The sequence below is a fragment of the Bufo gargarizans genome, chromosome 6, assembly GCF_014858855.1.
Source record: "Bufo gargarizans isolate SCDJY-AF-19 chromosome 6, ASM1485885v1, whole genome shotgun sequence".
NCBI classification, from domain to species: Eukaryota; Metazoa; Chordata; class Amphibia; order Anura; family Bufonidae; genus Bufo; species Bufo gargarizans.
In genome coordinates, this window is record NC_058085.1 from 359,427,958 (window position 1) to 359,442,119 (window position 14,162).

At 41.2% G+C, this 14,162-nt stretch overlaps 1 protein-coding gene across 8 annotated transcripts in view; it reads right to left on the reverse strand.

The window, feature by feature from the left end:
- MYOF (myoferlin) overlaps positions 1-14,162 on the reverse strand; it is a 187,964-nt gene that overhangs the window by 60,378 nt on the left and 113,424 nt on the right. For all 8 annotated transcript variants that reach the window (XM_044297273.1, XM_044297274.1, XM_044297272.1 and 5 more), the window contains 3 exons: positions 10,848-10,954; positions 3,031-3,223; positions 2,315-2,470 (listed from right to left, as the gene is read on the reverse strand). In XM_044297273.1, the coding sequence (XP_044153208.1) occupies positions 2,315-2,470; positions 3,031-3,223; positions 10,848-10,954 (456 nt within the window). The remainder of the gene's footprint in view (positions 1-2,314; positions 2,471-3,030; positions 3,224-10,847; positions 10,955-14,162) is intronic.

The following is a 14,162-nucleotide window of genomic DNA, read 5'->3' on the forward strand; positions in this document are numbered from 1 at the left end:
CACCTTTATGACCCATCTACTGGAAATGTCTGATTGATGTGGGTCCCACCTCTGGGATTTGCACCCAGAACAAGGTAAAAAGGAGGCCTTATCCAGGCCCTTCAATGGGAGTTATGGGAACAGTTAGAGTATATCTTGTGGACTTGTCCTAAATGTTGATTGGAAAGACACCTTTAATATTCTAGATGATAACTACATGTGTTGGTATAACTATATTAACCACTTTCGGACCTGTCCCTTACATGAACTGAGTGTGTTCCTTAGCCGCTTGGTGCTTGCCGTTTTAGCCTTTTTACACAGCAGACACCCAGTGATCGGTAATAGAACTGATCACAGACATTTAACCCCTCTCATGCCATGGTCAATTGTAACCAAGGCATCTGAGCAACAATACACCAGGTGATGTGCTCTCAGGGCCTGAGAGGCTTCCCTGCTCTGAGATCAAGGGGGGCAGTTTGGTTGCTGTGGCAACCTTGGGCCATCTGAAAGATCGGAGGCTTGCCATAGGGAAGTTCCTATTGCCATAGTAACATTACTTCTCCTATAGACTGCAATGTTATATCATTACGTAGTGCTACCCCAATATAAAAATGTAAATTTAATTGGTTCAAATACATAAAAGGTATATATAAGATAGTAGGAGACAGTTTTTTTCTGTTCATGAACAATAAGTTTATATTTTAATAGTACTGTCGTTTTGGGACACAACAGTGCCGATGTTATTTTATTATTTTTTTTTTAAATATGGGTAAAAGGGTTGATTTGAATGTTTTGTTTTTTACTAAAATTAGAAAAATACATAATTTACTTTTTTCCCCTACTTCTTTTGAGTACCCCTAGGGGACTTGAGCATGCGATCATCTGATCGCTGCTCCCATAGACTGCAATGATTTAACATTAGTCCCAATAAAGTATAGGGCTCCCAAAATTTTTATTCACTATATCTATATATCTATCTATCTATCTATCTATCTATCTATCTATCTATCTATCTATCTATCTATCTATCTATCTATCTACACACACAACAACTATAACACCTATAGAAAGACACAACGTAGTGCTACCAACTAGTGATCATAAACCCCGACGCGCGTTTCGCATCTCACGTCAGGGTTTATGATCACTGGTCGGTATTATTACTGGTATGCTCTGATCACTTTGTTATTGCTTTATATTTTCGTGATCTTTTGTACCATTAGGAACAGTATGTTTAGCACTATGAACTTTACCAAGTTGTATGAGACATATTAGGTTTGGGAATATAGCTATTATTGTAATTACTTCCATCCCAGTAGTTTATGATATATACATGCTGACAGTGTGTCTTATGTGTACTTGACTGCAGCTGTGTCCTACTATATTATATATACTTTTATGTATTTGAACCAATAACCTTTACATTTCTATATTGGGGTAGCACTACTTTGTGTCTTTCTATAGGTGTTAGAGTGGTTATTCTATATACAGAGTGCCTAAAATTTGTGGAAACCCTATACTTTATTGGGACTAATGTTAAAACATTGCAGTCTATGGGAGCAGCGATCAGATGATCGCATTCTCAAGTCCCCTAGGGGGACTTAAAATAAGTGGGGGGAAAAAGTAAAAAAAATATATATATATATATATATAAAAAAAGTTTAAAAATAAAATGTAAAAATACATAAAACATTCAAATTACCCCTTTTCCCCATATAAAAAAAAAAAAAAAAAAAAAAAAAAAACACAAAAAAATATTAAATCGGCACTGTTGTGTCCCAAAACGACAGTACTATTAAAATATAAAACCTATTGATCATGATGAACAGAAAATAAAATGAAAAATGACCAATTTGATGTTTACTCATTGCTTAACCTCCCCCAATAAATGAATGAAAAGTGACCAAAAAAAAAAAAAAAAAAAAAAAAAAAAAAAAAAAAAAAAAAAAAAGGTATACACACCAGAATTGTATCAATAAAAACTACGGATCACCCTGCAAAAAAATAAGCCATTACACAGCTCTGTATCCATAAATAAAGTTGTAGGAATCAGAATACAGTGATATGGCGATACAAAAAAAAGTTTCTTTAAGCATTAAAACACAAGAAAAACTATACAAATGTAGTATTGGCAAAATCACACTGCATCATATGCAATATTAAATTATGTTCTTAAAAAGTAAAACTTATTCCACAAAAATTAAGCCCTCATAGAGCTATGTGAATGGAAAAATAAAGTCATGGCTCTGGGAAGACGGAGTAAAAACAAAAAAATGCATAAAAAGGAGAAATCGCCCGTTCCTGAAAGAGTTAAGCCATTATATCAGTCACCTACCTGCAAGAAGATTGTCTGAGTCTTCCCACAGTATTTACCGCAGGCTTCTTCACTAGTGGATGAGAAGAGAACTTGGTGGGCAGGGATGCGGGCATATGCCAGTCTTTTCTCAGCTCTAATCATCCAGATAATCACATCAGGCATACTGTTCTGAGGCTAAAATGGAAACAAGAGGAGCCCGTCAATGAAATCGTGCCTCTTCATTCTGGCATATACAGTTAAGGGGGTCCAGAGCAGAGAACCCCGCTTTATGATGTCCATATGGAAAGGGATTTTCTTACTGATAATGTGTGTCCCTCTTGAGGTCACAGTGTATCCGTGCGTGTGTCTAAGGCATCATGCACACGGCCTGCAAATTGCGGTTCCAAATGCACAGGCAACATTCGTGCGGCAGCCAGGACGGATCAAGACCCGTTCAACTTTAATGGGTCAGTGAAAAAATTATATATATATATATATATATATATATATATATATATATATATATATATATATATATATATATATATATATATATATATATATAAGCTCCAGATTGCTGACCCATTCAAGTGATGCAGGGTGCCATGTGTGTCTATATGTATGCATTAATGTACATGGTTGTAAACTCCTCCCTTTAATAAACCTAAGGAGTAGGCCATGATTACATTACATTTTTTCTCTGGACCTTACATTGGGGTGGGTGGCATGGGCAGTATAACATGTAAATTAATGACCTCTTCAGAAATTTGTTGCAGTTTTTCTAGCCAGTCCTCTAGATCTGTCAGTGTGGACTTTACATCAGTCGCTTCTTCCCTCATCCGCATGGCTGCCTCCCCAATCAGCTTGAGGGAAGTCTGTCTGAGTTTAACAAGCTGCATGTCAAGCATTGTGACATGGGACTTTCCATCCAAAGAAGGTAGCGGTCTCCTAAAAATTGATAAAGCAGAGTGAGATTTCCATGCACACGTATAATTCACAAGATAACAGAATTAAAGATGCATCTGAATTCATGCAAGCATACCACGTGATCGTGTCATCTCCGTATAGGGGTTCCATTCTCTACGACAGATTTTTGGTGGATATGAAAGAATCCATCCATTGTCAGAGTGAAAGGGCAGGAAAAGGAAAAAAAAACTGAGAAAGATAAATAGGACTACAGAAAGACAGATAGACGATACACAGATAGGAGATAGATAGTAAAGATGAGCGAATTTGCGGAAATTAGTTTTGGAATGGATTCACCAGTTTTTTGGGAAAAGTTCGATTCAGGTACAAATAGATTCTATCCCAATCAAATATGCTTCAATTGCCTTGAAAGTTGCTATACAACACTCTGTGGTCTCCTACCAGTATATTTTTATTTATTTTTTCAGGAAAGACTCTAGGACAAGAGACATACTAGTATGCTACGCTGGGAATCTCGCCAATATATATGCGTTGTCTAGGGGATACTCTCTCTCTCTCATTACGGAGACCATCTAGTATGCGTAGTACATATGAGGGAGTACTGTAGGCCAGGCAAAGCCCCTCTGGGTTTCTGGGAAAGATATTCAAATTCGCTTTCTTAAAGGGGTAGTCCCATCACAATGATCACTGTTCGATCTGTTAACGATGTGCCAATGATAATTTTTGTAAATATATTGTATTGGCAAATTCCCACCCTTCTTGATAAAATTCTTTCCCTCCTACCTCATTGTTGTCATATGGTATCACATAGATACAGCCACCGCTCGCCTTCCAAATTCATGGGCCGCGCTTGCGCAAGTGCGGCCCAGGGATTCGGGAGAAAAGCGGTGGCCATAGGAGACACATGAACGAGCACGCAAGGAGTGCGATGTCAGAAAGAGGTGTTGCAGGGCTCCACAAACTGCCTAAGCCCGCCCAGCCCTAGAAGCATGCATCCGGGAAGTGAACAGCAGAGCTGGCTGCAGGAGAGGACGAATAAGCAAGATGGGAAAACCCCTTTAAGCCTGATACCAGCAGATGTAAGATGTGCTAATATTCATATATTTTTCCCAGAAACCATGAGGAGCATTAACATTGACAACTTACGATACATAAGGGCACCCTCCATAAGAAGAAATAGTATGTGAAATTTGTACCAAACTTTGGTACAAATCAATTCGCTGATCCTTAATAGATAGCTAGGAGATAGATAAAGACAAATGGGAGACAGCTAGCTATGAGACAGCTAATACATAGACAGATACAGATAGATAGCATATGGACTATGTATAAGACCAGATAGAGATAGAGCCAGTATTTGGTGTAAACATAGCCCACAAAAAAGTTACAATCTGTACACTTTTTTTTTTTTTTTTACTTTTTTGTGCCAAAAATATAAAAAAATGGTTGTGGTTTACCAGAAGGGCATAGCATAAATATTTTAGACAAATTTACCAAAATGAAAGCCAAAAAGTGATGCAAATTTAGGTGCAAATCTCTACCTGCTCATAGCAGATGTAGATTTCATTCCCTGACTTTAAGAATCCAAAATGCACCTTTTAAAAAAATTGGGGAAATTTGCTCCACTGACCTATAGCATATGAAACACCGGCCTTTATTTATTGGCCTAAGTGCCAGTACAATTCAAGAACTGGTAGAAATACACTGCTAAGGCTGCGGTATTACAGTATATTAAGTCAGTCTTGACCTCGTTCTGCTTTCACACACACCTACAGTTTGTTGCTGCGTAGGTAACAGCTAGAGATGAGCGAATCGAAATGGACAAAGTGGAATTTCGATCAGGAAAAATAAGATTTCCACTGAAGCCAAATTTCCTCATGCTTCGTGGTGATGAATTGCATTTTTTCCTAAAATGGCTGCTGCACGTGTTATGATATGGAGCAAAGAACTCTGGGAATGAGGGGTCACCCACAATGCCATGCATTCAGCCAATCAGCATCCAGCCAGCCCTGTGATGTCACAGACCTATAAATAGCCTCAGCCATCTTGGATTCAGCCATTTTCCACTGTACTTGGTGCAGGGAGAGACATCAGCAGGCGCTAGGGACAGTGCTAGGAAAGACTTTATTGTGCTGAAAAAAACGATTTACAAGTTCAGGGAAAGATTTTTCAAGGTGTTAGGAAAGGATAGGGAGGCATCATCTACACTGTGCAATAGGAGAGTGTACAGCCTGGGTAATAGGAGATATTCTATTACACCTTTCTGCACTAATTGGGGATCCAAATTGCAGCTATACTGCTGCTTTTAGGTTGTTTGCACTATATGATACATCAGTAATTCCAGCAAACCTTGCTTGTGATTGGGGTGCAAGTTCTGTGTGATACAGCCATTTACAGAGTGTATTAACAGGAAAGATACGTACGTCCCATTAGCTGTTCTGCGGTGAAATGTGATCGTTATATTTCTTTTTTTGGGGTGTAGAAATAGGAAAAAGAATAAGTCTTAATTGCCGTTCTACGGTGAAGTTACATTGTACGACAGCCATTTACGTGGTGTATTAAAAGAAACTATACGCACGTCCCATTAGCCGTTCTGTGGTGAATTGTGATTGTTATATTTCTTTTTTTGGGGGGTGTATTAATATAGGGGAAAAAAAAGGAAAAATTATATGTCATAATTACTGTCCAGCGGTGAAGTTACATTGTACTACAGCCTTTTTAGGGGGTATTTTAATTTAATTATTATACAGTATGTCAGACAGACAGGTGACAGGCCCTTCAAAGGGAATGGGCAGTGGCCAAAATGTTTCTGTCGCAGGCAGCGGAAGGAGGGGAGGGTGGCAGCAGGAGTTGCAGCGAAAGGCCTGAGCTCCCAGTATCATCTAGCAGTCGTGTCTTGACCAGCAACCCAGCGGTGCTTGAATGGTTGACTCCGTCTTCGACTTTGTCGCTAGTGACATCAGACACCCCCAGCCTAGAGTCGGTGGGTTCCGATGCTTAGTTGGCATGGCCCAGGAGCAGGCCCTGTGCCCCCACCTTTTCTTAACCTTTCTCTGTCATTTTTTAGTTCCCTCAGCACAAAAAGTATTTTATGCCGTAGGCTTGGCTCCACTTTTCAGCAAGGATGAGCTACTAGAGGACAGTCAGCAGCTACTGCCCAGCCAAGATGTGGAGGAGACCTCTGCCGCTTCCTCCGGTAGGCGGGCAAGTAGTGATGAGGAGAGTCACATGGGAGCAGGTGTTGCGAGCGGTTAGACTCCTGGCCCCGAGAGCGTTGAGGGGGACATTAGTGACGCGCACACAGTAGCAGATGATGATGTAGCCAATCGCACTTGGGATTCAAAATCTGAACCATGGTGACCGACAACAGGAAGAACATGGTGTCGGTGCAGTGTCAAGGAGGGCTGAGCCATGCGCCCTACATGGCAAATGTGTTCAATATGGTTGTAAAACTGTTCCTGTAATCTTCACCCACATCTGCAAGACATCCTGAAAATGGCCAGGAAACTTTGCATGCACTTCAGCCACACGTACACTGCAAAGCACGCCCTCCTTGAGCGGCAGCAGCAGAACGGCGGCCCCAACATAGGCTGATATGCGACGTTTCCACCCGTTTGAATTCCACCTTCAAGATGCTGGACTGATTATATTAACAGAGAAAGGCCATAAACTATTTCTTGATGATACAGGCGGGGAGAGGTACTCCCAGTGGCAGCTCATGCGGACCCTTTGAGGAGGCCACTTTACTTGTTAGTCACAAGGACTACGGTCTCAACGTCGTCATGCCACCGATTCATGTTCTGGAGCACATGCTGCTAAATCTGGCTGGCCAAGGGACAGGAGACATTGCGACTACATCTCACATGAGCCCTGTGGGGGCTGAACTACAGGAGGAGGAGGACGACGACGACGACATTCGAGCACAAGCAATGCATAGAGAAATGGGTGGTTTTTTCTACACAGGTGACAGGAGAGGAGGAGCAGGAGCAGCCAGAAGAGCTACAGGACGATGAGGAAGAGGAGGCATAGGACCCAGACATACAGTGGCAGTATGCAGTGGAGATGGAGGCAGGTAGTCCCTTTGAGTCACTTGCGCAAACGGCCTGTTGCATGATCACTTGCTTGCATAGTGACAGCCGAATTGTTACCATTCGGCAGAGGGATGACTACTGGCTCTCCACCCTGTTAGAACCTTGCTACCTGTCCAAAATGGAGGCATTTTTTACACCAGCTGAGAAGGAGGACAAACTAAACTACTATCCAAATATCCTATGTAGTCAGTTGGCCGCTGCCTATGTGTGCCATCGCTCATCATTCCACTGCCATGGCTGCTGGGGTGTGTGTGGGGGGGCAGGAGCAGTACCAGCTCCATCAGCAGCAAATTAAGTCTAGAGTCGCTGATGAGCAGTTTTCTTCACCCGCCTACTAAAGAAACTACTCACCAGCAGCAGCAGTTAGACCTAGAGCCGAACCTGAACCAGCAGTTTGTGGCATACTTGAAGATCCCCTGGACTACTGGGCAGCCAAACTCGATTTGTGGCTGCAACTGCCTGAGTTTGCCCTGGACAAGCTTTCCTGCCCGCCAGCTGTGTGGCATCAGAGCGAGTGTTTAGTGCGGCGGGGGCCATAGTTACCCCAAGGAGAACTAGCCTGTCCAACCAAAATGTGGAGAAACTGACCTTTGTGAAGATGAATCGGGTGTGGATCAACCAGGATTTTCAAGCACCAGTGCCTGATGCATCAGACTAGATAATCCATTGTGCCACACCTACACTTTGTCAGAAGAGACCCATTTCTTCTGGCTACCTGCTTCAGCTACTATTCTGATGCTGCCACCCATCTGATGCCACACCTGCTGCCAGGTGCTCCTACTGCCACCCACCATCTTCAGCGAGTACTGGTATTGCCCACCTCTGTCACTGGGCCACTCTGTGGTCCTCATGCGGCTGCCACCTCAACACTGTCACTGGGACACTCTGTGGTCTCCTCATGCTGTTTCCATCCTCCCTACTCCATGACTGGACCCCTATTTTTCCTTTTTGGCCTGGCTGACATTTATTATTTGACCCTTCTTCTGATCGGTCAGAAGGAAAGAAAAATGAGACTCCCAACAGATCCTCTCTATGTAGCAGCTGTAAAGCCTGTATGACATGGTCCCTATTTTGCATCAGAATTGGCTTATGATTTGGTAGCCAAAAGCAGGAGTGGGTACAAAACACAGAAGATATTAAAATATTCCATTCACGTGTTCTCTCTGTTTTGGATCTACCCCTGTTTTTTTGGCATTAACAATACTGACCGAGTGAAGGTGGATGCTCAACAGACAGGATAAGTTTTTTGGGGATTATTGTTCTGATGGATCAGAGGAAGGGCAAAATAATCAGTGACGTCAACACAAACTTACTGCTGACACCCTCTCCACTCTGTCAGGGGCTCTACTTGTATAAGCGTTTAATAAAACAACTTCTGTAGAAATCTGTGTGGAATCAGCTGACAACGGTGTAAAGAGTGCACTCTTTCATGCTATAGTAAGATCTTATGTCTCTGCATGGTTCTTTATACCTGGTGCTAACATTGACCTGTAAGGCTGAGTTCATACTCGAGTTATTTGGTCAGTTTTGGCCCCGTAACTGCCCAAATAAGTGAAGTGTGCAGCGATTCCAAGAGCGACGCCTGTCATCTGCAGGTCATACGGACTCTCAGTATTATTTCACTACCACAGCAGACTCCCTATGCCTGTTACTGCAAGGCACAGTGTTCTACAGCCAAAAAATAGCTTCTTTTTTTTTTTTAAACACGATTCGCCACAAATAAATTCAGGTCGAATAGGAAAATTCGGCAAACCGACTGAATCAAATTTTTTAGAAATTAGCTCATCTCTAGTAACCGCAATCAAGCTGGATAATTTCTGCTGCTGCGATTTAGACAGAATACATTGCAACAAACTGTAACTAAACTACTAGTGAGGAAATCATCAATACTGGAAACCCCTCCACATACAGGTTCATTTCAATAAATTAGAATATCAAAAAGTTAATTTACTTTAGTAATTCAATTCAAAAAGTGAAACTCATTCTATAGATTCGTTACTCACAGAGCGATCTATTTCAAGCATTTATTTCTTTTAATGTTGAGGATTATGGCTTAGAGCTAATGCAAACCCAAAAGTTAGTATCTCAGAAAATGTGATTATTATAAGAGACTAATTGAAACAATGATTTTTAATACAGAAATGTTGGCCTTCTGAAAAGTATGTACAGTATATGCACCAAGTATTTGGTCGGGACTCCTTTTGCATGAATTATTGCATCAATGCTGCGTGGCATGGAGGAATTCAGCCTTTGACACTGCGGAGGTGTTATGGAAGCCCAGGTTGCATTGATAGCAGCCTTCAGCTCATCTGGATTGTTGGCTCTGGTGTCTCATTTTCCTCTTGTAAAATACTTTATAGATTCTCTGTGGGGTTTAGGTCTGTTGAGTTTGCTGGCCAATCAAGCAAAGTGATACCGTGGTTATTAAACCAGGTAGTGGTACTATTAATAATGTGGGCAGATCCCAAGTCCTGCTGGAAAATGAAATCATCTCCATAAAGCTTGACTGCAGAGGGACGCATGCTCTAAAATTTCCTGGTAGGTGGCTGCTTTGACTTTGGACTTGATATAACACACCGGACAAAACCAGCAGATCACATGGCTCCTCGAAACCATCACTGACTGTGGAAACCTCACAATAAACCTCAAGCAACTTGGATTGTGCCCATCTCCACTCTTCCTCCAGACTTTGGGGCCTTGATTTCCAAATGAAAATGCAAAATGTACTTTCATCTGAAAATAGGACTTTGGACCACTGAGCAGTAGTCCAGTCCTTTTTCTCCTTAGCCCAGGTAAGACACTTTTGATGTTGTCTCTGGGTCATCAATGGCTTGACACAAGGAATGCGACAGTTGTAGCTCATACGTCTGTGTGTGGTGGCTCTTGAAGCACTGCCTCCAGCCGCAGTCCACTCCTTATGAATCTCCCACAAATTCCTGAATGACCTTTTCTTGATAATCCTTTCAAGGCCCCGGTTATCCCAGTTTGTGCACCTTTTTCTTTCACACATTTTCCTTCCACTCAACTTTCCAATGCTTGGATACAGCATTCTGTAAATCGCCATGACCATTTTGTAGCTTCCCCATGATTGTGTAGCCTACTAAACCAGGCCGAGGGACAATTTAAAGGCTTAGGAAACCTTTGCAGGTGTTTTCTGTTGATAGCTGATCAGTGTGCCTCACCATAGGTCTACAATATTAAACTTTTTCACAATATTCAAATTTTCTGAGATACTGATTATTATATTTTTTTTTTAAATCAACATTAAAAGACCAACGCTTGAAATAGATCACTCGGTGTGTAATGAATCTATAGAATATGTGAGTTTCACTTTTTGAATTAAATTACTGAAAAAATGTACTTTGATGATATTCTAATTTATCAAGATGCACCAGTACATGTAAATGTACCCTCAGTTGAGTACAGTCTATACAACATAGCAAATCACATTGCAATCGTTATTCTTGTAGTATAACTAAATAGAAGAACAGGATAGTTATGAAAATTATATCAGTATGGCCATCATACAATTAAATGAAACAAGAAATACTTACATTGTGTCTTCAATTAGCTGATCAATCAACGTCAGCCATATTTCTGCCAGCCTCGCATCAGGAACCTTTGCATGTATTGCCGATTTTAGTGCAGAGATGTTGGAATGCTAAGAACACCGTGAGAAGGATAATACATCAGCACGTTCATATAATTTAACAGGGGTTTCTATAGGTAAAGACAACATTTATTAACCCCTTAAGGACCCGTGACGTACATGTACGTTATTTCTCTCCGGGACTCAGATTAACACGGTCAAAAAAATAAAAATAAAAACTGTGCTAAATAAACCTTTACATCACTAAAAGTGCAACACCAAGCGATCAAAAAGGAGTATGCCCCCCAAAATAGTGCCTAACAGTCATCTCATTCCACAAAAAAGGAGCCCCTACCTAAGACAATCGCCCAATAAATAAAACTATCGCTGTCAGTAAAACATGATTTTTTTGGTTTCAAAAATGCTTTATGTTAAATGTAAAACATTGACATTAGGTAAGAACCTGCTCTATAAAAATATCACATTACCTAACCCCTCAGGTTAACACCGTAAAAATAAAAAAATAAACTGTCAAAAAAGTATTTTGTCACCTTGCATCACAAAAAGTGTAATAGCAAGCGATCAAAAAGTCATGCACCCCAAAATAGTGCCAAACAGTCATCTCCTCCCTCCAAAAATTAGCCCCTGCATAAGAGTCGCCCAAAAAACAATAAACTATGGCTTTCAAAAATGCTTTATTATGTAAAACTGAAACAAACAAAGTAGTAGTCATATTTGGTATTGTCGCGTCCGTAACAATCTGCTCTATAAAAATAGCACATGATCTAACCTGTCAGATGAACGTTGTAAAAAACAAAAAATAAAAAAACGTGCCAAAACACAAAAACAAAACAGCAAGGGTTAACAGTCAAACAAAACTCAATATTTATTGCCCTGATTCTGTAGTTTACAAAAACACCATATGTGGTCGTAAACTGCTGTATGGCAACACGGCAGGGCGCAGAAGGAAAGGAACGCCATATGATTTTTGGAATGCAGATTTAGCTGGATTGGTTTTTTGATACCATGTCCCATCTCAAGCCCCTCTGAAAGAAACTCTGTGACTATTTAAGAAACTACACCCCTTAAGGTATTCAAACCTGATTTTACAAACTTTGTTGACCCTTTAGGTGTTCCACAAGAGTTGATGGCAAATTGAGATGAAATGTCAGAATTTCTATTTTTTTGTTACCTGCCTCACAAAAAAAGTGTAATATAGAGAAACCAAAAATCATACGTTCCCTAAAATAGTACCAACAAAACTGCCACCTTATACCATAGTTTCTTAACCCCTTAAGGACATAGGGCGTACCGGTACGTCCTATTTCCCGAGTCCTTAAGGACCAAGGACGTACCGGTACGTCCTGACTTAAAAAAAAAAAATCGGTATTCCGGCACCGCAGGGGTTAATTTGAACAGGATGCCGGCTGAAATCATTCAGCCGGCATCCTGTTAAAACGCCAGGAGGGGGTCATGTGACCCCCGTGTCGGCGATCGCAGCAAACCGCAGGTCAATTCAGACCTGCGGTTTGCTGCGCTTTTTGCAGTTTCTGATCCCCGCGGTCCCTGACCGCGGGGATCAGAAACTTTAGAGTGCCTAAAATCAATATAGTACACCCCCCCCTGCACCCCTGCATGATTTGATGGCGGCGGGTGGTGCAGGGGGGGTGTCGCAGGCGGTGGGGGCGTTGCGGGAGGCGGGCGGTGCGGCAGGTGGGATCGCGATCCCCCGCCCGCCTCCCATTGCGTAATCGTTGGTGTACAGTGGGTATACCAGGGTGCCAGCACATTGCTGGCACCCTGGTATAAACGGCTGACATCGTTGATGCGATGTCAGCCGTTTAACCCTTTCCGTACAGCGGTCCGTGCTGTGCCTTTGCAGCCCCTCGATGGGAGAGGGAGAGAGCCCCCAGACAGCCCCCCGAAGCCCCGTCCTCACCCTTCCCCGTCTGCGAAGTTGTGGCAGACGGGGAAGGTTCCCATGGCAACAGGACGCCTGCTCAGGCGTCCTGCTGTCCATGGTGCTGCATAGATCTGTTCAGTGTCAGTAAAATACAGTACAGAACCCTATATATGGTTCTGTACTGTATTTTACAGACATCAGACCCACTGGATCTTCAAGAACCAAGTGGGTCTGGGTCAAAAAAAAAAAAAAAAAAGTGAAAAAAGTTAAGATAAAAAAAAAAATACATTTATCACTGAATAAAAATTAAAAAAAATAAAATAAACTACACATATTAGGTATCGCCGCGTCCGTAACGACCTGATCTATAAAACGGTCATGTTACTTTCCCCGCACAGTGAACGCCATAAAAATAAAAAAATAAAAACTATGAGAAAATTGAAATTTTGCCCACCTTACTTCCCAAAAAAGGTAATAAAAGTGATCAAAAAAGTCGGACGTACGCCAAAATAGTACCAATCAAACAGTCATCTCATCCCGCAAAAAATGAGACCCTACTCAAGATAATCGCCCAAAAACTGAAAAAACTATGGCTCTTAGACTATGGAAACACTAAAACATCATTTTTTTGTTTCAAAAATAAAATCATTGTGTAAAACCTACATAAATAAAAATAAAGTATACATATTAGGTATTGCCGCGTCCGTATCGACCGGCTCTATATAAATATCACATGACCTAACCCCTCAGATGACCACCGTAAAAAAAAAAAAAAAAAAAAAAAAAAAAAACTGGAAAAAAAGCTATTTTTTGCCATCTTGCGTCACAAAAAGTGTAATAGCAAGCGATCAAAAAGTCATATGCACCCCAAAATAGTGCCAAACAAACTGTCATCTCATCCCGCAAAAAATTAGACCCTACTCAACATAATCGCCCAAAAACTGAAAAAACTATGGCTCTCAGACTATGGAGACACTAAACAATTTTTTGGTTTGAAAAATGAAGTTATTGTATAAAACTTACATAAATAAAAAAAATTGTATACATATTAGGTATCGCTGCGTCCGTGACAACCTGCTCTATAAAATTACCACATGATCTAACCTGTCAGATGAATGTTGTAAATAACAAAAAAAAAAAGTGCCAAAAAAGCTATTTCTTGTTACCTTGCCGCACAAAAAGTGTAATATAGAGCAACCAAAAATCATATGTACCCTGAACTAGTACCAACAATACTGCCACCCTATTCTGTACTTTCTAAAATGGGGTCACTTTTTTGGAGTTTCTACTCTAGGGGTGCATCAGGGGGGCTTCAAATGGGACATGGTGTCAAAAAACCAGTCCAGCAAAATCTGCCTTCCAAAAACCGTGTGGCAT